This window comes from Rhinoderma darwinii, chromosome 12 (genome assembly GCF_050947455.1).
Source record: "Rhinoderma darwinii isolate aRhiDar2 chromosome 12, aRhiDar2.hap1, whole genome shotgun sequence".
Lineage (NCBI taxonomy): Eukaryota > Metazoa > Chordata > Amphibia > Anura > Rhinodermatidae > Rhinoderma > Rhinoderma darwinii.
In genome coordinates, this window is record NC_134698.1 from 67,412,067 (window position 1) to 67,434,068 (window position 22,002).

The 22,002-nt window shown below is 38.8% G+C and overlaps 1 protein-coding gene across 2 annotated transcripts in view; it reads right to left on the reverse strand.

The window, feature by feature from the left end:
• KCNH5 (potassium voltage-gated channel subfamily H member 5) overlaps positions 1-16,623 on the reverse strand; it is a 194,736-nt gene extending 178,113 nt beyond the window's left edge. For both annotated transcript variants that reach the window (XM_075843740.1, XM_075843739.1), the window contains exons 1-2: positions 16,263-16,623; positions 14,369-15,890 (exon numbers count right to left, since the gene is read on the reverse strand). In XM_075843740.1, coding sequence (XP_075699855.1) covers positions 14,369-14,441 — 73 coding nt within the window. In that variant the 5' untranslated portion in view covers positions 14,442-15,890; positions 16,263-16,623. The remainder of the gene's footprint in view (positions 1-14,368; positions 15,891-16,262) is intronic.
• Between the last annotated feature and the right edge of the window lie 5,379 nt (positions 16,624-22,002).

Below are 22,002 nucleotides of genomic sequence, written 5' to 3' on the forward strand. Positions count from 1 at the left end.
AATTTAAAACGGCTGCAGGCTACTGGTAAGAACCGATACTGCCAGTTACTGAACGTCAATTTACGTCTTCTGCCGGCTATAATTGTGTCCAGTCTTTTGTGCTTTGTTAGCAGGATGTCTGGATTATGTAAGCAAACGTAGTCTATTGCCCATAGCAGAATATCTGTAATGTCAGGTTTTATGTTGTAACAATAAGACAGTCAGCTCCTCTTGACATTAAACGGCATTTTTCACTTATTTGAACTACGTTACAGAAAATTCATGTCAACGGTAATTCATGACGACTCCTATGCCAGAACCAAATTGTCACAATAACTGAAATGCTTCAATCAAGTTTGAACTGCTATTAGAGCGTACCTCCAGTGAATAATAAAAATGTCAAAGTACTCGAAAATCCCTATGTACAGCACTTTTTGTAAAGCATTTCCATTCAAATCTCAGCTGTTTATGCGGCAGACCTTTTTCTTAAGTCACCGGCAGGAAATTGTTATCATTGTCTGTAATGTTACATATAGAGTAAAGCTGCAGCCCCGGGCACGGTCACCTTTACTGCAAACCTGCTAATTCACATTACACTCCTTCCACCTTCCTTCTCTTTTGTTAGTATGTACATTATTACACACTTATTTAAAATCCTTTTACACGGCCAGATATGGGTCGAGAAAACGAGCGCCGATTGACGAGATTGTCGATTGTCCATCTGCGCTCGTATTCTCCTTGCAGAAGGAGGTATGATCAGTAAGGTGTGGGGATGAACTATCATTACTATGGTTGTTCGCCCCCATACATTTCCATCATGTCAGTAGCACATCTCCCTGTTTACATAGGGAAATGTACTGCCGACTAGCGTCCATGTTATTGGTGGCATAAACAAGCCAATCAGCTGACGAACAAGCGTTTGCTTGTTCATCGGCTGATCGTTGCTCTGTTTGCAGAGGGCCATGATTGGGGACAAGCCTTCATACACAGTCGAGTCACATTATTATGACTACCTCCTACTTTCAACGTCGGCAGTGCGTGGCCCATGAAGGAAGTGATGTGTCGTGGGCTGGCTTGGTGGGTATATAAGATGTGTGATAGGCTGTCTGAACACATATCACTCGTTGTTGCCATGGGTAAAAGGAGCGATTTATCAGAGTTGCGCAGAGGTGCGCAAGGGCCGAACATCACTCTACAGTGGAGTAGCTCACCGAGAAAATCAACCAGGGGACTACCATACGTGCGTCTAAAACAACAGTTCAGCGAACCCTACTGCGTATGGGGCTCTGAGGCAGACGCAGGGTCACTTCTCCTATGCTAACAAAGGTGCATTGGGAAAAAAGGCTTCAATTTGCACGGTAGTATTGGAATTAGACCACCGATGATTGGCAAAGGGTTATCTTCTCCGATGAGTCACGTTTTCTGCTTCATCGAACGGATGGACGTTGGAGTGTCTGGCGAGAAACACCAGAGAACAAACACCCTGCAACCATTGCTGGAAGATCACAAGCTGGTGGTGGCAAAGTTATGGTCTGGGGAATTTTTTCATGGCATTCTCTGCGCCCCCACTCATCCATGTGGAGGGAACGCTGAACCGATTTGGGTATGAATCACGTCCACCCATCCACCCATACATGCTGTTTGTCTTCCCTGGGGTAGATGGAATCTTCCAGCAAGACAATGCGACATGTCAAACACAGCTAGAAATGTCCGACAGTGGTTGGAAGAGCACGACCAAGACATTCAAGTACTTCCCTGGCCCTCTAATTCGCCAGACTTGAACCCAAATGAGAATCTGTGAAACCATCTTTATCGTCTTGTTCACTCTATGGATCCTCCCCACGCACCCTCCAGCAAACGTGGGATGCACTGCAGTCAGCACGTCTCCAGATACCTGAGACCACCGACCATCAGCGTTTGCAGGTAAGTAGCTACATCGACTTACCTGCAAACGCCGATGCTGCTGCAGAATCAACTGTAGCCTCTGGTGCCGATGTGTCCTCGCTCGTCCGACACGATGCAGGACCTGGGGCAGGAAGTGAGTGACGTCACAGCGTGATCTCTCGAGAACACGCTGTGTGTCTGTGCACTGCCAGAAGCTGGGTGTTAACGAAGAGAAGTGGATGATGCTGATTCGTCAGCATCATACACTCCCATTCACAACGCCCAGCTAGTAAAAGAAGTAAAAACGCCCAGATGTACGCACATAATACACGCCCAGTTGTACTTTTACTTTAAACACGCCCAGTTGTACTTTAGAAAGCCTCATTTGCATAAATATAAAAATGGTCATATTTTGGCCAAAAATGCTCGTTTAAAAAAAACAAAAAACGTTACTCTTATCTACATTGCAGCGCCGATCTGCTGCAATAGGAGATAGGGGTTGCAAAATATGGTGACAGAGCCTCTTTAAATAACAAGTCCCCTCTACAGACACACAAACAGCTTGTAATTCTCTGTTTGGATAAGATATTAAAGTTATTTTATATCTCTCTCTCATATTTATCTGCTCTAGCTGATATCAGCATGGAGGAAATAAAGGGCTGCAGTAATTCAGGTCTCCTTCTACTCTGCCCCAGGGGTGGTGCAGTCTAACTTGGTGATCACAGCTATCTGCTTGATCTGCCCAGTAACATGCACGCTTGGCTGTACCAAACATGCATTATATGACCGTGCGTGTAGCATTCATATAAATATATGTACAGATCTGTCAGCATTATCAGCCGTTCAGCCACAGTGTTAAATTAGCTGTAGACAGAAATGAAAAAACAATTTCGCCCCCTCAGTTGGACTACCCCTGGCCCTGCTCTGCCCCTTATAGAAATGAATGGAGCATGCATCTTGCAAGTAAATTAAACTACCAAACAGCAAAGAACGCTCACTTATTCACACACTGAGCTGCATATCCTAAGAGGATTTTAAGTGGATCACTGGAGGTTTGTTTTAGAAGAGCAGAAAATAATAAGAGATCATGCAAGTTATAAAGTAGGCTGGGGGGGGGGCATGTGCATCTAACTTTGGTTGCCTGTTAGGGAAGCCAACAAGCCACTCTGCCTTGACCAGGGTCTTTAGACAAAAAACTAGGGCACAAAAAGGGAAACTTTGCCCCAGGTCAGGGAAATCCCTGCTACCCATGAAGTCATAAAATGTATGTTAGCAACAAGTAAGGGCAGATGGAACAGAATATGACTGCAGGCTCAGACTACAAATAAATTGTTTGCAGTCAGTGACCATGGAGATGCATAGATCTGCATAGGAGCTGCATACACAAAACAGAGGACATTTAAAATGAAGTCTATGGGCAAAATTCCTTCCTTTGTTCAAGAGGTATTGAATTAATAAAAACAGTTGCCAAAGTGGACATAGCCTTTAAATATCCGTTTGCGTTTTTCTTTATATTATGGGATCTAACATCTACTTCTTCCACTTTACTTCTCCTAATCACATAGAGAAAGGTAAAAAATGATATTGCAAAACTGATAGAATATATTTTATCTTGTGAATCTGAATCTCAGGCCAGGCACGATGCAAATTATATTAATGCAGGGTTATAAATTTACATTATATCCATCTACTGTACAAAAAAAACTTTCTGCCAAATCTGTAAGAGCTTGTATATTTAATGTAAGCATGTTCCAGCATTTTATTGGCTTCCTTTCCTTTATAAATATTGCACAGTATTTGCAAGCAACCACTGACTCTTACATTACTCTATATTAGAATTTGGACACTATGGCCCCAGCAGAATTACAATAATAATTAAGCCAATATACTACTTGCCTTCATTAGGGAAAGGAGCAATGGAAAAAAACGAGTTACTGTAATTATAAGGGAGTTAAACAAATACACACATAAAAACCTAGAAGATTTGGATTTATAGAGCAATATAATATGCTACTGTACTTTGGGGAAAATTCCAATTATGCTAATAAAATTGCTACAAATATGTAAATACAAACATACAGTATGAACATGTCCTGAATCTGTTTTAGTAGGAAAAGCCCCTTAAATGGACATTGTATCTATTGTTTAAACTGAGTTTTTATTATAAACATATTCACACTATTATAATATTAAAAAGGTAACAATAGACAAACACTTCCTGTCTTGTAGGGATCACTTTTCCGCTTATGCTGCGTATAATGGGGAAAGATCAGCAGTCATGTCATTATCATCAGTAGGCAGGATTACAAAACCATCATTATAAACCTGGAAGCAGATAACATAGGATAACAACATTGCCAATAAGTGATGGGGATAGTTCACCGTCTCCTCCCTCTATATGTACATTGACCTCTGTACATGACACAGAGCATGCCCACAAAATGACCACAGAGCATGCCCACAATAGTTTGTATCACTATATATATATATATATATATATATATATATATATATATATATATATATATATATATATATTCGTAAAAGAAAAATAAGGTAATATATTCTATATAATAGATTAATACTGTTATAGCAAACAGTATTTATTACACATTGTATTATGTGATTATTTAATGTTTATGTGTGGAGGACAACTTTTGCTCAGTGTCAAATTAATGTTATTGGTCTGAGACAAAACAATTAAGTATTTAAATTATTAGTTTAATATAATATTAAAATATAATATAATAATTTTTAGGAGAGTGTTAGGTATTTTAATATTAATAAGTGGGGTCGTGGTGTAGTTTCCTGCACAGGAGGTGACCACCGTGTGATGAAAACCAGCCCTGCAGCTGCTAAATTTTTTAGCATTGGCAACCCCGAGGGTATGTCCACACGGCTTATTTACAGCCATTTTTCAGACCGTAAACGTCCCAAAAAAAGTCTGAAAATACAGAGGCTGAACGTCTCCAAACATCTGCCCATTCATTTCAATGGGAAAAAACACATTTCGTTCCCATGGGGCGTTTTTTTACACACCGTTTGTAAAACCAGCGCCTAAAAAAACGTCCCGTAAAAAAGAAGTGCATGTCACTTCTTGAGCTGTTTTTTAAGCCATTTTTCATTGTGCCAATAGAGAAACAGCTAAAAAAAAACGGCCGTAAAAAAAACGCATGAAAAAACGCCTGATGCATAAAAAATGGCTGTAAATCAGAGGCTGTTTTCCCTTGAAAACAGCTCTGTATTTTACAGTCGCATTTAGTTTGCCGTGTGAACATACCCTTAGGGCATGCCCCCACGTGGCGGAATTCCTCCGCAACTGTCCGCATCAATGCCGCACCTAATCCGGGTTGCGGATTACGGCTGCGGATCTGCCCAAAATGTGCAGTAAATTGATGCGGACTAGCTGCTGCGGACTGCGGGAAAAGTGCTTCCCTTCTCTCTATCAGTGCAGGATAGAGAGAAGGGACAGCACTTTCCCTAGTGAAAGTAAACGACTTTCATACTTACCGGCCGTTGTCTTGGTGACGCGTCCCTCTTTCGGCATCCAGCCCTACCTCCCTGGATGACGCGGCAGTCCATGTGACCGCTGCAGCCTGTGATTGGCTGCAGCCGTCACTTACACTGAAACGTCATCCTGGGAAGCCGGACTGGAGACAGAAGCAGGGAGTTCTCGGTAAGTATGAACTTCTATTTTTTGACAGGTTGCTGTATATTGGGATCGGTAGTCACTGTCCAGGGTGCAGAAACAGTTACTGCCGATCGCTTAACTCTTTCAGCACCCTGGACAGTGACTATTTACTGACGTCGCCTAGCAACGCTCCCGTAATTACGGGAGCCCCATTGACTTCCTCAGTCTGGCTGTAGACCTAGAAATACATAGGTCCAGCCAGAATGAAGAAATGTCATGTTAAAAAAGCAAGACGCATCCGCAGCACACATAACATGTGCATGACAGCTGCGGACTTCATTGCGGAATTTAGAATCTCCATTGAAGTCAATGGAGAAATTCCGCCATGAGTCCGCAGCCAGTCCGCCACTGCTCCGCAACAGACAGAGCATGCTGCGGACACCAAATTCCGCTCCGCAGCCTATGCTCCGCAGCGGAATTTTACTCAACGTCTAAACGAACACTTCTAGATTAAAGTGGAAGTCAATGGAGAAACGGCTCCGCTGCGGATTAACGCTGCGGAGTGTCCGCAGCGGAATTCAAGTGCAATTCCGCCACGTGTGAACCCAGCCTTACTGTTCAGAAAGTGTTTGCATAGCTTATTTGGAGAAAACCCCTTAAAAGGGGTCTTCTACTTTGGCTTTACCTTTGTGTTAGAATGGTCTGCAGAGATAATCTAATTACAGGTTGTCCCGCTACTGGGGCCCCCGGCAATCAGATATAATATGTGGGGGAACCCAGCAACAAATGTTCTTTTTCCCTGCAGTACCTCCACAGGAAAAATAAAGCATTACACCGTTCCCATTGCAATCAATGTGCTGTCCATGAACACGCTGGGTAGTCCAGCGCAAGAGATACTCTTTGTAGCAACTCTCTGAACAGGAGACTCCATCTATTTATTCAGAATTCCCTGTATTTGACAATGTTTTTTTAAACTGAAACAAAAACCGTAAATTACAACTTTTAAATTTTACTTTATCCTGTTAAAACATAAAATAACTTTCAATACAGATCACAGCAGTATATAGACCCAGTGACCTAAATACTTAAACATGGTCAATTCGACATCACTAATATTCAACAGTTCTCTACTAATACGATATACAGAAATTGTACTCAGGAATGACAAGGAAAACTCCAAAATCCTGCATGAGAAAATATTATGCAACTAGTAGAAAGGCTAGGAAGCTTGTCAAATGAAGTCAAATGAAAATGACAGACTATTTCCTCATTTTGAATTGTCATTTTTTTTTAGACTGAAGTGAAATATTTTAATACTCAAAAAGGTTGTATGAAATTAGAAAAACATGGCTTCATTCTTACAGTAACACTCTTGTACATGGGCTGTGCGAGGTATTGCAGCGCTGCTCCTATAAAGACAGTAGTAGGACTGGGCTGTAGTAGGGCCAGCAGGGGCTTTGTGAACCCTCCTTGTCAACAAGGGATTTGACTTGGAGCTATTCCGTGGAGCAGTGTTTAAGGGAACTCCTGGTCTTCACGCTTCAACCCCTGTACAGGGATGTGGACTTCGCTGCGGGGGAACCTCAGGTCGGTACCCCCGAAGTAGTCCCCCTTGGTAACGGCTGAAGTTGGTAGAAACAAAGTGGTATACGTATCAATAGGTCTAGGCAGGCGGCAGAGGTTCAACCCAATAAACGTAGCTATAAGTATGGGCAGTCGGCAGAGGTTCGTCATGGTAAACGTAGCAATGGGTCAGGGCAGGTGGCAGGCTCGGATGGTCAATAATAGGCAGAAGGTTGGTACAAAAAGATTCATAAAACAAGATAACTGAGGTACTAGGAAGAACACTAGGAACCAAATTGCGCTGGCAATGTGTAGCAGAGTAGGGTCAGGCGTGCAATAGGACTCAGTGGAGCACGTCAGCGGCTGGAGCAGCCGTCAGATACAGAAGGCAGAGGGAGGCCGCGTGGACCTGAACGCCAGGATCAGGAAAGTATAACATGCTGGGGGCGGGGCTAACTACAGTTCCAGTGAAGAGAATGGGGCTAAGCTGTAATACCACACACAGTCCATGGACAAGAGTCTCGCTGTTCCCAGAAAAAATGTAGCCATGTTTTTCTAATCTTACACAATTTCCTTTCAAATATAGTATCATAGAAATAGTTGGGGTTTTGACTACAAATTTCACTTATTTTCAGCAAGATATGTTAGGAGGGTCACTGCAGAAAAGTTCAGATAAAAATAAATCAATGAATTCATTAAAAAACAGTACTAGGGAAAAAAAATGTTGCTTCCAATAGTTTAGCTTTCTAATCTAAAGGGAACCCTCCTGATGTCAGGTCCTCTTTAAATGATCTAAAGCTAAATATCCATGTACAAAGAGTTATTTCCTAGACAGGCTTGTGGGTGGGTTGTCACAACCCCCGCAGTGGATCTGGCAACAGGAGGGACATGCAAGTAGAAGATCTCCAGCAGTGGGGACCAGGTAAATAAACTTTTCGTGTGGGGTAGACACCACCATTCCTGGCAAAAGCTAGATTTTCAGTGTTTGTCTGGAGGGTCACTTTAAATAATTATAAATTGATGAATAATGTTAAACAGAATTAAAGGCTTTGTACACCTTTGAAAAAGTTTTTTTTTGCTTTTTTTATTTTTTATTTAGGAGCAAACGAGCGACGATCAACGATGTCTCGTTGGTCGGCGCTCGCTGCATCGACCGCTTATCAGCCGGGGAAAAAGGGCCTTAACTGTCTACAGGCACCACTAGGGGGAGCTTGGGTGATTACTACATGCTTTTATACTGTGCAGTAAGCTCCCCCTAGTGGTGGCTGTAGGCTGACAGAATTGTATTATTCATCGCCATGTCGGTTTTGGAGCTTTCCATAAGGATCACTTACAGCTTAAAAAATAAGTTTCGGCCTCTTTTGACCGGCGTTGCTCCTCTCAACCGATCTGCACTTGTGGCGGCCTCTCGTGCTGCTGACGCTCTGCTCTAGCTCCTAGTGTGCGCGCTACTCTCCCTACCTTAAGAGGTCATCGTGCGCCAATTAATCCACCCAGCTTTCCTTGGGTATAAAAGGTCCTCCCTTTCCTGAATTTCTTTCCTTATCTATAAGAGTCTTCCTAATGTGCCTAGAGTTTCACTGCCATTATTTTCCTGTATTTCCTCTGATTAACCTCTGCCTGCACTTTTTAACTATCCTTGTCTGCCTGTCCTGACCTTTTGCTAGTGACCTCTGACAAACATTTGCCATCTGCCCTGACCTTTTGCTCAGCCAACCATGAGTGCCCATTTGACACCTGCCCTGATTTTTGCTATATCTGACCCTGACTGTCTATTGATTTTGTACTACGCCTGTGTACAATGGCCGTCACAAAGGGAGACTACTCTGGGGGTAGAGACCTGTGGTTCCACTGAAGCGAAGTCCAGATCCCTGTATAGTGGTTAAAGGATGAAGACTGGAGGTCCCCTTAGAGTCCACTCCCGGGTTTAGCTGCTCGTCAAATCCCTTGGTGATAAGGTGAGCTCACACCATCCTCTACTGGCCCCGTGACAGTTTCATTATCCACGGCCCTGTGACAATGATTATGGCAGCAGTAATAAATAGATGCAATTGCTATTGTATTCAGAACTATGGCAGCAAATGAGCCAATGTTTTGCAATGCCATAAAGGAGCGGCTTTCTGTGACTATACCATTAGCTTATATTTAATTAATCGCGTTTAAATACTAATTGATTCTTAGGATAAATCCACATCCAGCAGTTCTGTCACAGTCTTGGAAGGTACAAATTCTGACCACCATATTTTCTGACATATCAGCACCATTTCATTTTGCCAGATTCATATATGAGCCCCATAATGTTAACATGTCTCTTTCTCATCACTTATTAGCTAATACTTTGCCTTTGGTAAGATGCTAAATAGTAAAGTCAAAATTCCTCCATCAGGCAATATATACGCCAGATATATAATTGTTTTTTTTTTTGCTGGATAGAATAGTGTAGAAGACTGTGCTATCCCATTCAGAGGTACCCAGTAAAAAACGGACACGTAAAAGTATATTTTATTTAACATGGTAGTCTATGGGTGATGGATGCTGCTCCTAGGCAGCCATCACAGCCTCCTTTAACATACACATCAGGAGCTTTTCCCAACATATACGTCAAACTGAGACCATAAACGCAGTGTGAAAGGGGTCTTATTGATTCTGCACCATTCTTGGTCCTTCTTATTTACAAACTGTATGTCATGTGACCATGGTAGTCAATCACCTCTGCATGACATGACGTTAGGATGCAGCCAACGTCTCTGTAGTAATCCCCAATTGTCTGCCTCAGTCCCATGAAATCACCAAGAAAGACTTTTAGTGGCCAAAGTGACAGAAAATCAGATAGGAGCGAAGCTGGGGATGCGGGGCTGGTGTGGCATGTCCCCCTAGGTGACAGAAGAGGTGACAGCAGACCACTCCGCCTCAGTGGGAGTATTTACATACAGGAAAAAAGCAGAAAACTGAATATTTTCTCCAGGTGAAGGAAGGCCTAGCTATAAATCCGAACACGGTAACTTTAATATATACCCTGTGAGATAAGGTGGCAGGTTTACATGATGACCCACAAAATTATGAGTAATAATCACCTAAAAGTCAAGCTCAGCACTGCTATTTTAGTAATATATATATATACTGTGTATGTTAATCCTTTAAGGAACAGTCTTGGCTGTGACGTGCACTCCTCCCCTCTCCCCCGGAGCAGAGGACTTTGTATTTGGAGAGAGGTGCTGCTGTTTTCATGTAAACTGTGCTCACGGTGTGTAACCTTTATACTTCTGTCTTATATCTTAGTAAGGTGAGCTGAACATTTTAGGATGGTAGAGTTACTGCTAGGACCCTTAAGTTTATAGCAGCACTTAGGATGACCTCTGGTGGCAAGTGAAGAAAGTAAGGAAAGCTATGTCACTGGAGGACATACTTCTGGTTTTCCCTTTCATGTCATTTCTGTTATCATTAAACACAAAAGGGAATATATTTTTTTTTTTACATCTCTACATCTTACATGATATAGCGCTAACATATCAAGCAAAACAAGATACAGATGTAGCAGAGCTGAATTTGTACTTTAATTACTTCTGTGCACTGTGATAATGTAGTAGGATTACTCAGAACCCTATGGAAAAACAAAGATAAGATATAGCGATATCATGATGTATTATGATAAATTACAAACTCAGCTCTGCTATATTTAAATCATTAAAATAATCTAAAAGGCTAAAATGTGATATAAAATGTCTTCTATATTTTTAAATATAAAATGTGGATTAAAATAGCTTTAGGTCAACTATACCCAAAGTGTCTAAGGCATTCCCATGTCCATAGCTGTTGTTAAATAACATTGTATCCACTCTCCCCCCCCCCCCCATCACATTTCATTTATATGCCTTTATACTTGTCTTATAGACTGTTATACTATTTTGCAATGTACAGTTGATATCATCTCCATAAATAGTATAAAGCATAATGATTTGTTTTAACAATTGGTTAGTGAAGGAAGCCACAGAATAGTACCAGCTTTCAAATGTATTTTGAGCCAGTGGACAAAAATAGGTAAAAAGTAGATATTGTGTGAGATTATTGGTTTTGGTAGGTAGAAATTGTTTATATAAACTACATATGCTATCTATATTCTGATGAGAGATAGAGATTGATGATAGATAGATAGATAGATAGATAGATAGATAGATAGATAGATAGATAGATAGATAGATAGATAGATAGATAGATAGATAGATAGATAGATAGATAGATAGATAGATAGATGATAGATAGATAGATAGATAGATATGAGATAGATAGATAGATAGATAGATAGATAGATAGATAGATAGATAGATAGATAGATAGATAGATAGATAGATAGATAGATAGATAGATAGATAGATAGATATGAGATAGATAAATATGAGATAGATAGATAGATAGATAGATAGATAGATAGATAGATAGATAGATAGATAGATAGATAGATAGATAGATAGATAGATAGATAGATAGATAGATAGATAGATAGATATGAGATAGATAAATATGAGATAGATAGATAGATAGATAGATAGATAGATAGATAGATAGATAGATAGATAGATAGATAGATAGATAGATAGATAGATAGATAGATAGATAGATAGATAGATATGAGATAGATATGAGATAGATAGATAGATAGATATGAGATAGATAGATATGAGATAGATAGATATGAGATAGATAGATAGATAGATAGATAGATAGATAGATAGATAGATAGATAGATAGATAGATAGATAGATAGATAGATAGATAGATAGATAGATAGATAGATATGAGATAGATAGATAGATAGATAGATAGATAGATAGATAGATAGATAGATAGATAGATAGATAGATAGATAGATAGATAGATAGATAGATAGATAGATAGATAGATATGAGATAGATAGATAGATAGATAGATAGATAGATAGATAGATAGATAGATAGATAGATAGATAGATAGATAGATAGATATGAGATAGATAGATAGATAGATAGATAGATAGATATGAGATAGATAGATAGATAGATAGATAGATAGATAGATAGATAGATAGATAGATAGATAGATAGATAGATAGATAGATGATAGATAGATAGATAGATAGATAGATAGATAGATAGATAGATAGATAGATAGATAGATAGATAGATAGATAGATAGATATGAGATAGATATGAGATAGATAGATAGATATGAGATAGATAGATATGAGATAGATAGATATGAGATAGATAGATAGATAGATAGATAGATAGATAGATAGATAGATAGATAGATAGATAGATAGATAGATAGATAGATAGATATGAGATAGATAGATAGATAGATAGATAGATAGATAGATAGATAGATAGATAGATAGATAGATAGATAGATAGATAGATAGATAGATAGATATGAGATAGATAGATAGATAGATAGATAGATAGATAGATAGATAGATAGATAGATAGATAGATAGATAGATAGATAGATAGATAGATAGATAGATAGATAGATAGATAGATAGATAGATAGATAGATATGAGATAGATAAATATGAGATAGATAGATAGATAGATAGATAGATAGATAGATAGATAGATAGATAGATAGATAGATAGATAGATAGATAGATAGATAGATAGATAGATAGATAGATAGATAGATAGATAGATATGAGATAGATAGATATGAGATAGATAGATATGAGATAGATAGATAGATAGATAGATAGATAGATAGATAGATAGATAGATAGATAGATAGATAGATAGATAGATAGATAGATAGATAGATAGATAGATAGATAGATAGATAGATAGATATGAGATAGATAGATATGAGATAGATAGATATGAGATAGATAGATAGATAGATAGATAGATAGATAGATAGATAGATAGATAGATAGATAGATAGATAGATAGATAGATAGATAGATAGATAGATAGATAGATATGAGATAGATAGATAGATAGATAGATAGATAGATAGATAGATAGATAGATAGATAGATAGATAGATAGATAGATAGATAGATAGATAGATAGATAGATAGATAGATAGATAGATATGAGATAGATAAATATGAGATAGATAGATAGATAGATAGATAGATAGATAGATAGATAGATAGATAGATAGATAGATAGATAGATAGATAGATAGATAGATAGATAGATAGATAGATAGATAGATAGATAGATATGAGATAGATAGATTTTAGATAGATAGATAGATAGATAGATAGATAGATAGATAGATAGACAGACAGACAGATAGATAGATAGATAGATAGATAGATAGATAGATAGATAGATAGATAGATAGATAGATAGATAGATAGATATAGATTAGTTTCCTGGAAAACAGAGATGTACAACCAGTGTCATCAATTAGATGTAATGTATTTATTTTATAAAATACTAATAACAATACATTTACACACACACACACACACACACACACACACACACACACACACACACACACACATATATATTCTTGTCTATTTTAATGCCATTAAAAATGTAATTACCATTCATTTAAATAAATCTAATAATTTGAAATTAATTTTGTTTATTAAAATTATGATACAAGAAGAATATTTACACAATTTTAGACATAAATAAATATATAGGTGGCAGACATGTATTAAATCCAATTACACTTCTGTCACTGTACAAGTAACACAATGTCCCAAATCCCATCTTCCAGCTAATAATCCGGGCAGGGTGATATTCAGGCTGTAACCCTGAGCTAGCCTCCTCCGCAATGTCAGACAAAACTTCAGCACTTCACCTTACTTAATATCTACACCACATCTATTTAGTTATATGGATAACAAGTCAATCCACTATGACTAAGGACCACACTAGCCGTAATGTACACAGAGTATACAGGTAAAGTGCTAATATAATATCACAAATATGTGCTTACAAGATTCTGCAGACTCTAAGTTTATGAGATAAAGTAGTGATCACGGGGCAGAGATTTTGAAATAATTCCTGTCACCAGCGTGAAGAGACTGATGAAGGAGAAAACAGATTGCACAGCAAATGGAGATCAGAAAGATTTTAGGGTTACTGTCCCTTTAAATGTATCACTCATTAAAGTTATTAGCATGCCAGGTATAGCAACAGTCATAGAGAAGTGGGCACACACACACAGGGGGTATTGTAGAGAAGAGTGGTAATAAACCTGTGGCTCTGCTACTCTTGTGAAACTACAACTCCCAGTATGCCCTGACAACATGCTGGGAGTTTTAGTTTCACAACAACCACAAGTTGCGGACCACTGATAGAGAAGAAGGGCACTCACCACTTGAACGCCTGACAATGTTCTCCAAAAACGTGTTCTGAGGTGCCACCAGCCCCCGTTTTCCCCCCGGCATTCTGCGCTTGGGAAGCTCCTGGGCTGGGACGCGGTGCTGCTTTTGATGCTGGAGGTGACCGAGTCCGGGTGAGTAGGTTTGGGATGGGTGTAGCAGTTCATGGTAACGCTCCTCTGGCTGCTGGTGCTGAGACTGTGGCGGGGCTGCACACAGGGCTCTGGACCTGCAGGCTCTGGAGACACTGCGCCTGCGTAATCTGGCTGCCGTCCAGCACCATGGACAGCGTCCCAATGCAAGTGCAGGCAATTCAGCACCTCAAAGTCCCAATACAAGAAGTGCAGGCAGATCAGAACCTCAGTCCCAATACAAGAAGTGCCGGCAGATCAGAACCTGCGTCCCAATACAAGTGCAGGCAGATCAGAACCTCAGTCCCAATACAAGAACTGCAGGCAGATCAGAACCTCAGTCCCAATACAAGAAGTGCAGGCAGATCAGAACCTGCGTCCCAATACAAGAAGTGCAGGCAGATCAGAACCTCAGTCCCAATACAAGAACTGCAGGCAGATCAGAACCTGCGTCCCAATACAAGAACTGCAGGCAGATCAGAACCTCAGTCCCAATACAAGAAGTGCAGGCAGATCAGAACCTGCGTCCCAATACAAGAAGTGCAGGCAGTTCAGAAACTCAGTGCCAATACATGAAGTGCAGGCAAGATCAGAACCTGCGTCCCAATAGATGAAGTGCAGGCAGTTTAAAATCTCAGTCCCAATACAAGAAGTGCAGGCAGTTCAGAACCTCAGTCCCAATACAAGAAGTGCAGGTAGATCAGAACCTCAATCCCAATACAAGTTCAGGCACTTCAGAGCCTCAGACAGAGTCCCAATAGAGGTGCAGGCAGTTCCTGACCGCGGACAACATCCCGATACAAGTGCAGGCAGTTTCGAACCTCAGACAGAGTCCCAATACAAGAAGTGCAGGCAGTTCAGAACCTCAGTCCCAGTACAAGATGTGCAGGCAGTTCAGAACCTCAGTCCCAGTACAAGAAGTGCAGGCAGTTCAGAACCTCAGTCCCTGTACAAGAAGTGCAGGCAGTTCAGAACCTCAGTCCCTGTACAAGAAGTGCAGGCAGTTCAGAACCTCAGTCCCAGTACAAGAAAGGCAGGCAGTTCAGAACCTCAGTCCCAGTACAAGAAGTGCAGGCAGTTCAGGACCTTAGAGTCCCAATACAGGTCCAGGCAGTTCATGACCGCGGACAGCATGATAATACAAGTGCAGGCAATTGAGCACTGTCGATAGTGTCCCAATACAAGACGTGCAGGCAGTCCAGAACCTGAGTCCCAATACAAGTGCAGGAGATTCAGAACATTGGAAAGAGTCCCAATATAAGTGCAGGCAGTTCTGCACCTCCACGCTGGTCCATATAGCTGTGTCAGGATGATGCTTTCACCTTGTGTCTCATCGGAATCTCAAATGCCATTCATATATATACAAAAGAATTGGGATACATTCCTGCAAGTAGTAAAGAGAGACGCGTCAGCAACATGAAGTCATGTACAACTGGGGCAGAGGGAGAAAGGTGTTTTCTCATGAAGAAGATCCTCTACTCTGTGTAGTCACTGATGTCTGCATTCATGTGTACTGTGGAATTTATTCATGTATAAGACTTGCAAGCAGCTAATGTAAAGACATCAGAATTATTCAGTCATATTTAGTCGTGCATAGGGGGCTGTAATGTTCCAAGAAGAACAAAGTTTGGGATACTAATGTGTCATTTATTCATTAAATATGTCAGGGAGTTATCAGCATCTCTAAATCATATCTAAAACTGGTACAAATGGAGAAGGTGCTTTTATTCTCTATGAAGAAAGTACAAATACTCACCTCTCAGTATCACTGCAGCCCCCTTACCCAAAACCCTTACTCAGTGGGTTCATGATCTATTCTTAGGAATCCAACCATGTATTTCATCCTCCTGTTTTGCTTGCCTTGCACTCTACTTTATTGGATTCATGGTCTCATGTCTCCTCTTCTTTGCAGTTGTTTCTTCTGTATTCTTAGAGTAACCCTCAGCTAGCTAGCTCGCTCTCTCTCTCTTTTTCTCTCTCTCTCTCTCTCTCTCTCTCTCTCTCTCTCTCTCTCTCCCCCTCTCTCTCTCTCTTTCTCTTTCTCTCTTTCTCTCTCTCTCTCCCTTTCTCCCTTTCTCCTTGGCTCCTAGTATTACCTGCTACTTTCTATCCACACTCCTGTAGCAGCCCCTATTTCCAGTAATGTTATTGGCATGCTCTGCTCTTGCAGTATTCTCCCAATCTAACCAATAAATCCTCTCCCATTAAACCACTCCTCTCCCAATGATCTCACATAATCCTCTGGAACACTCTTTCAGTCCTCTCCTGCTATGAGACCTGCTATGGTGATAGTATCACTTGAGAGGTTTGCCTGCTCTGTTTCCCTGACCCCCTTATCAAAGTACAGAGGTGGAAGAGTGGCTACTAAGAAGTTAAATAATTATGGTGAAGTTCTTGTAGCTCTTGTATCCCTTAGATGGATATAGATGAGTTACTAGGCTGCAGTGGGAATAAAACTGTATTTATTGCATAACATTAGATGTATCAATTCAATGAGGTTCAGAAGCAGCTGGATTTAATTAATTATTGTGGTGTAATCTCATTCTCTCTGTGTTATGTTAATCTGTGTAAAGTATTGCAGACAAAAATGAGTGTCATTAACATCAGCAAACAAGCAAATCTTTTCTCTGATTTTCTAACCTGAGCTGTAATCTGATTGGTTGTGTATGCAAGCACTTTACCTTTTGCTTGCATTCCTTTTTATACATAAGGTTCAGTGGCAGGTGTTTAAAGGATATGATCACCTTTGCATATTCCTGTAATGCAGTTAAAATAACAAAATGAAGCAATCTTTAAAATTTATTAAAAATCTGCTACCATTTAGTGTATACAGCTCCTATGCATACCTATTAATTTCTATGCTTACAGACTTAAAACAAACCGTGTGTAATATGATCCTGCCCTCCAACTCCTTTTAAAACCTTGAACCTACCGAATATATGTTATCAAGAAATAGGACACAGGAGGAAAGGAGTATGAGTGCAGAATCAGACTACACAGGGTGTGTCTGTAGTCTGTTACTATGGAAACACATAGGTCTGCATAGGGGCTGTATACACAAAATGGTAGAAGATTTTTAAGGCTATTGCAAAGTTGCTGCATTTTATATTTTAGAAGGATTAGAGCAGTTCAAACATGTGGTTGCAAAGATATAAACTACATACCCATTTAACAGGAGAAATAAGTAACACTGCAGTCAGTTCCACAATGCAAAGCTTTTCTAAAAATGGTCCAATGTTCTCACAGTGCAACAAAGTAAAAAACATCTAGCAGCTTCTAAAAATTGTACCCTTTAATGCTCCCTCTAATATTACCCTAATGTAATCTCAAAACAATGGCTGTGGAGGATGGGGGGCACTGTTTACATTGACTTGTCCATTGACCTCCCAAGGGATTTAAGTATGTCTCCTCTCCATATAGACCGGATGGATGAAAATAAACATGTTTCCCTCTACAGCCTGTGTCTGTGAAGATATTGCTTGTGTACTAATATTTAAGAGAATCATGCTGAAGCACACAGAGAGCAGACAGCTTCCATGAGACCCCTTTAAATTTACACTACCGTTCAAAAGTTTGGGGTCACCGAGACAATTTTGTGTTTTCCATGAAAACTCACACTTATATTTATCAAATGAGTTGCAAAATTACTAGAAAATATAGTCAAGACATTGACAAGGTTAGAAATAATGATTTTTATTTGAAATAATTTTCTCCTTCAAACTTTGCTGTCGTCAAAGAATGCTCCATTTGCAGCAATTACAGCATTGCAGACCGTGTGCTTTTGCCCATATTAATCTTTTCCTTTTATTAGCCAGTCTCAGATATGGCTTTTTCTTTGCCACTCTGCCCTGAAGGCCAGCATCCCGGAGTCGCCTCTTCACTGTAGACGTTGACACTGGCGTTTTGCGGGTACTATTTAATGAAGCTGCCAGTTGAGGACCTGTGAGGCGTCTATTTCTCAAACTAGAAACTCTAATGTACTTGTCTTGTTGCTCAGTTGTGCAGCGGGGCCTTCCACTTCTCTTTCTACTCTGGTTAGAGCCTGTTTGTGCTGTCCTCTGAAGGGAGTAGTACACACCGTTGTAGGAAATCTTCAGCTTCTTGGCAATTTCTCGCATGGAATAGCCTTCATTTCTAAGAACAAGAATAGACTGTCGAGTTTCACATGAAAGCTCTCTTTTTCTAGCCATTTTGAGAGTTTAATCGAACCCACAAATGTAATGCTCCAGATTCTCAACTAGCTCAAAGGAATGTCAGTTTTATAGCTCCTCTAAACAGCAAAACTGTTTACAGCGGTGCTAACATAATTGCACAAGGGTTTTCAAATGTTTTCTAATCATCCATTAGCCTTCTAACACAGTTAGCAAACACAATGTACCATTAGAACACTGGAGTGATGGTTGCTGGAAATGGGCCTCTATACACCTATGTAGATATTGCATTAAAAACCAGACGTTTGCAGCTAGAATAGTCATTTAGCACATTAACAATGTATAGAGTGTATTTCTGATTAATTTAATGTTATCTTCATTGAAAAAAACTGTGCTTTTCTTTCAAAAATAAGGAAATTTCTAAGTGACCCTAAACTTTTGAACGGTAGTGTATAACATTTGTCCCTAATAATTCTTTTTCTTATTTGAAATCCCCCTCCTAGACCAAAAACTGCTATAAATGTACACCGTTACATAGTTTAATACAGAATATTAATGAATTAGCAACTTTTCAAGAACAAATTGGCGACTAGAGCTGAGCTGCAGTACCAGACACTGCCCATTGACAGGAGTGGCACTGTTTCTGGATAAAAAAAAAATAGACCCTTTAATCTCAGACAACCTCTTTAGTCGTTGAGGCCTACAATGCTGGGTCCTAAAAATGATGGATTGTATATTTAGCCAGTTTGGTTAAACAGTTCCAACATAGTTGCAGTTTATGCAGCATTTAGAATTCTATGAGCTTGCTTTAATAAATTAACTATTTATAATAATTTCTTTATTATATTATTATATAATATTATATATCATTACATTATATTTTATATTGTGTTAAAAAAAATTGTAATACACTTTATTACATCTATGTGTGCAAACCTGGTGTCAGTCTACGGAGATCTATTTTCTAATAAATACTACCTGCGCTATTTTGCGTATTATTAGACAGATTATAGCCGTGCTCAGACCATTCCTTTAAAAATGATCGATTTCTATAAAGCAGACTTTTGCTTTTCCTCCATTGTCATGCTTGAGACACATCCAACAAATCTTGAGCCAAACTCATTTGCCGCCACACTTCATTTAGCCAACCGAATAATTTGGCTGGATTGAGGAGACATAATGTGACTGCGTCCCTTTTTATCGAAATACAACTGTACATATAAAGTCTTAGGTTTACAAAAATCTGTGTTGCGTCCACACATCAATGACACAGAAGTGCTTCAGTATTGTGCTACTGCGGTTATCTCTGTTTTTTTTAGGGCTTATGCACAAGGCCGTATTACGGATCTGTTTTGTACACCCATAGAAATCTCTGGACCCATACTGTCCTTATTTCATATTGTGACATATAGAAGATTTTTTTTCTCAAAGATTAATACAGAATCCATGAGAAAGAAAATGCGGCTTGTTCCATTACATGTCACATTACGGGCATTTTTCCCTCTATGGACAACTGCTTCATTTTTCCTTTTTACCAGTTTTCATAAATCTCCCCATTGTCTGGAAGCAGTTGGTGTGTTGGCTGAAAATATATGATCAATTAATGGCCAGCCATTGGAAAGAACCATTGAAGTCTTATCTGTCGGCAAATGACTCATGTCTATGGGCAGCTTTAGCCTCAAAAGGAAACCAACCCAGACCTAAGGAGTAGGGATAGTACTGAAAAGATATAAATAACAGAGTATGAGACTGCTAGACTACATTTTTGTTGTTCAGTCATATCATGGAGTTTTTTTAACCCGTTTTATACTTTATGACAGTATGGCAGGGGTCAGAAACCTTCGACACTCCAGCTGTTGTGAAACTACAATTCCCAGCATGCCCTAACAGCCTTTGGCTGAAATAATAAAGCCTTTGGCTGTCAGGGCATGCTGGGAGTTGTAGTTTAACAACAGCTGGAGTGCCGAAGGTTGCTGATCTCTGCCAGTATATTGTTAATGGTAATCATAGTTTTGTATACTATTACTCTTTAATCTGGCCATACCAATGCCAAGAATGCCAAGAATGATAGATAGATAGATAGATAGATAGATAGATAGATAGATAGATAGATAGATAGATAGATAGATAGATAGATAGATAGATAGATAGATAGATAGATAGATAGATAGATAGATAGATAGATATGAGAGAGATAGATAGATATGAGAGAGATAGATAGATAGATAGATAGATAGATAGATAGATAGATAGATAGATAGATAGATAGATAGATAGATATGAGAGAGATAGATAGATAGATAGATAGATAGATAGATAGATAGATAGATAGATAGATAGATAGATAGATAGATAGATAGATAGATAGATAGATATGAGGATAGATAGATAGATAGATAGATAGATAGATAGATAGATAGATAGATAGATAGATAGATAGATAGATAGATAGATAGATAGATAGATAGATAGATAGATAGATATGAGAGAGATAGATAGATAGATAGATAGATATGAGATAGATAGATAGATAGATAGATAGATAGATAGATAGATAGATAGATAGATAGATAGATAGATAGATAGATAGATAGATAGATAGATAGATAGATAGATAGATATGAGGATAGATAGATAGATAGATAGATAGATAGATAGATAGATAGATAGATAGATAGATAGATAGATAGATAGATAGATAGATAGATAGATAGATAGATAGATAGATAGATAGATAGATAGATATGAGAGAGATAGATAGATAGATAGATAGATAGATAGATAGATAGATAGATAGATAGATAGATAGATAGATAGATAGATAGATAGATAGATAGATAGATATGAGATAGATAGATAGATAGATAGATAGATAGATAGATAGATAGATAGATAGATAGATAGATAGATAGATAGATAGATAGATAGATATGAGGATAGATAGATAGATAGATAGATAGATAGATAGATAGATAGATAGATAGATAGATAGATAGATAGATAGATAGATAGATAGATAGATGATAGATAGATATGAGAGAGATAGATAGATAGATATGAGAGAGAGAGATAGATAGATATGAGAGAGATAGATAGATAGATAGATAGATAGATAGATAGATAGATAGATAGATAGATAGATAGATAGATAGATAGATAGATAGATAGATAGATATGAGATAGATAGATAGATATGAGAGAGATAGATAGATAGATAGATAGATAGATAGATAGATAGATAGATAGATAGATAGATAGATAGATAGATAGATAGATAGATAGATAGATAGATGATAGATAGATATGAGAGAGATAGATAGATAGATATGAGAGAGATAGATAGAT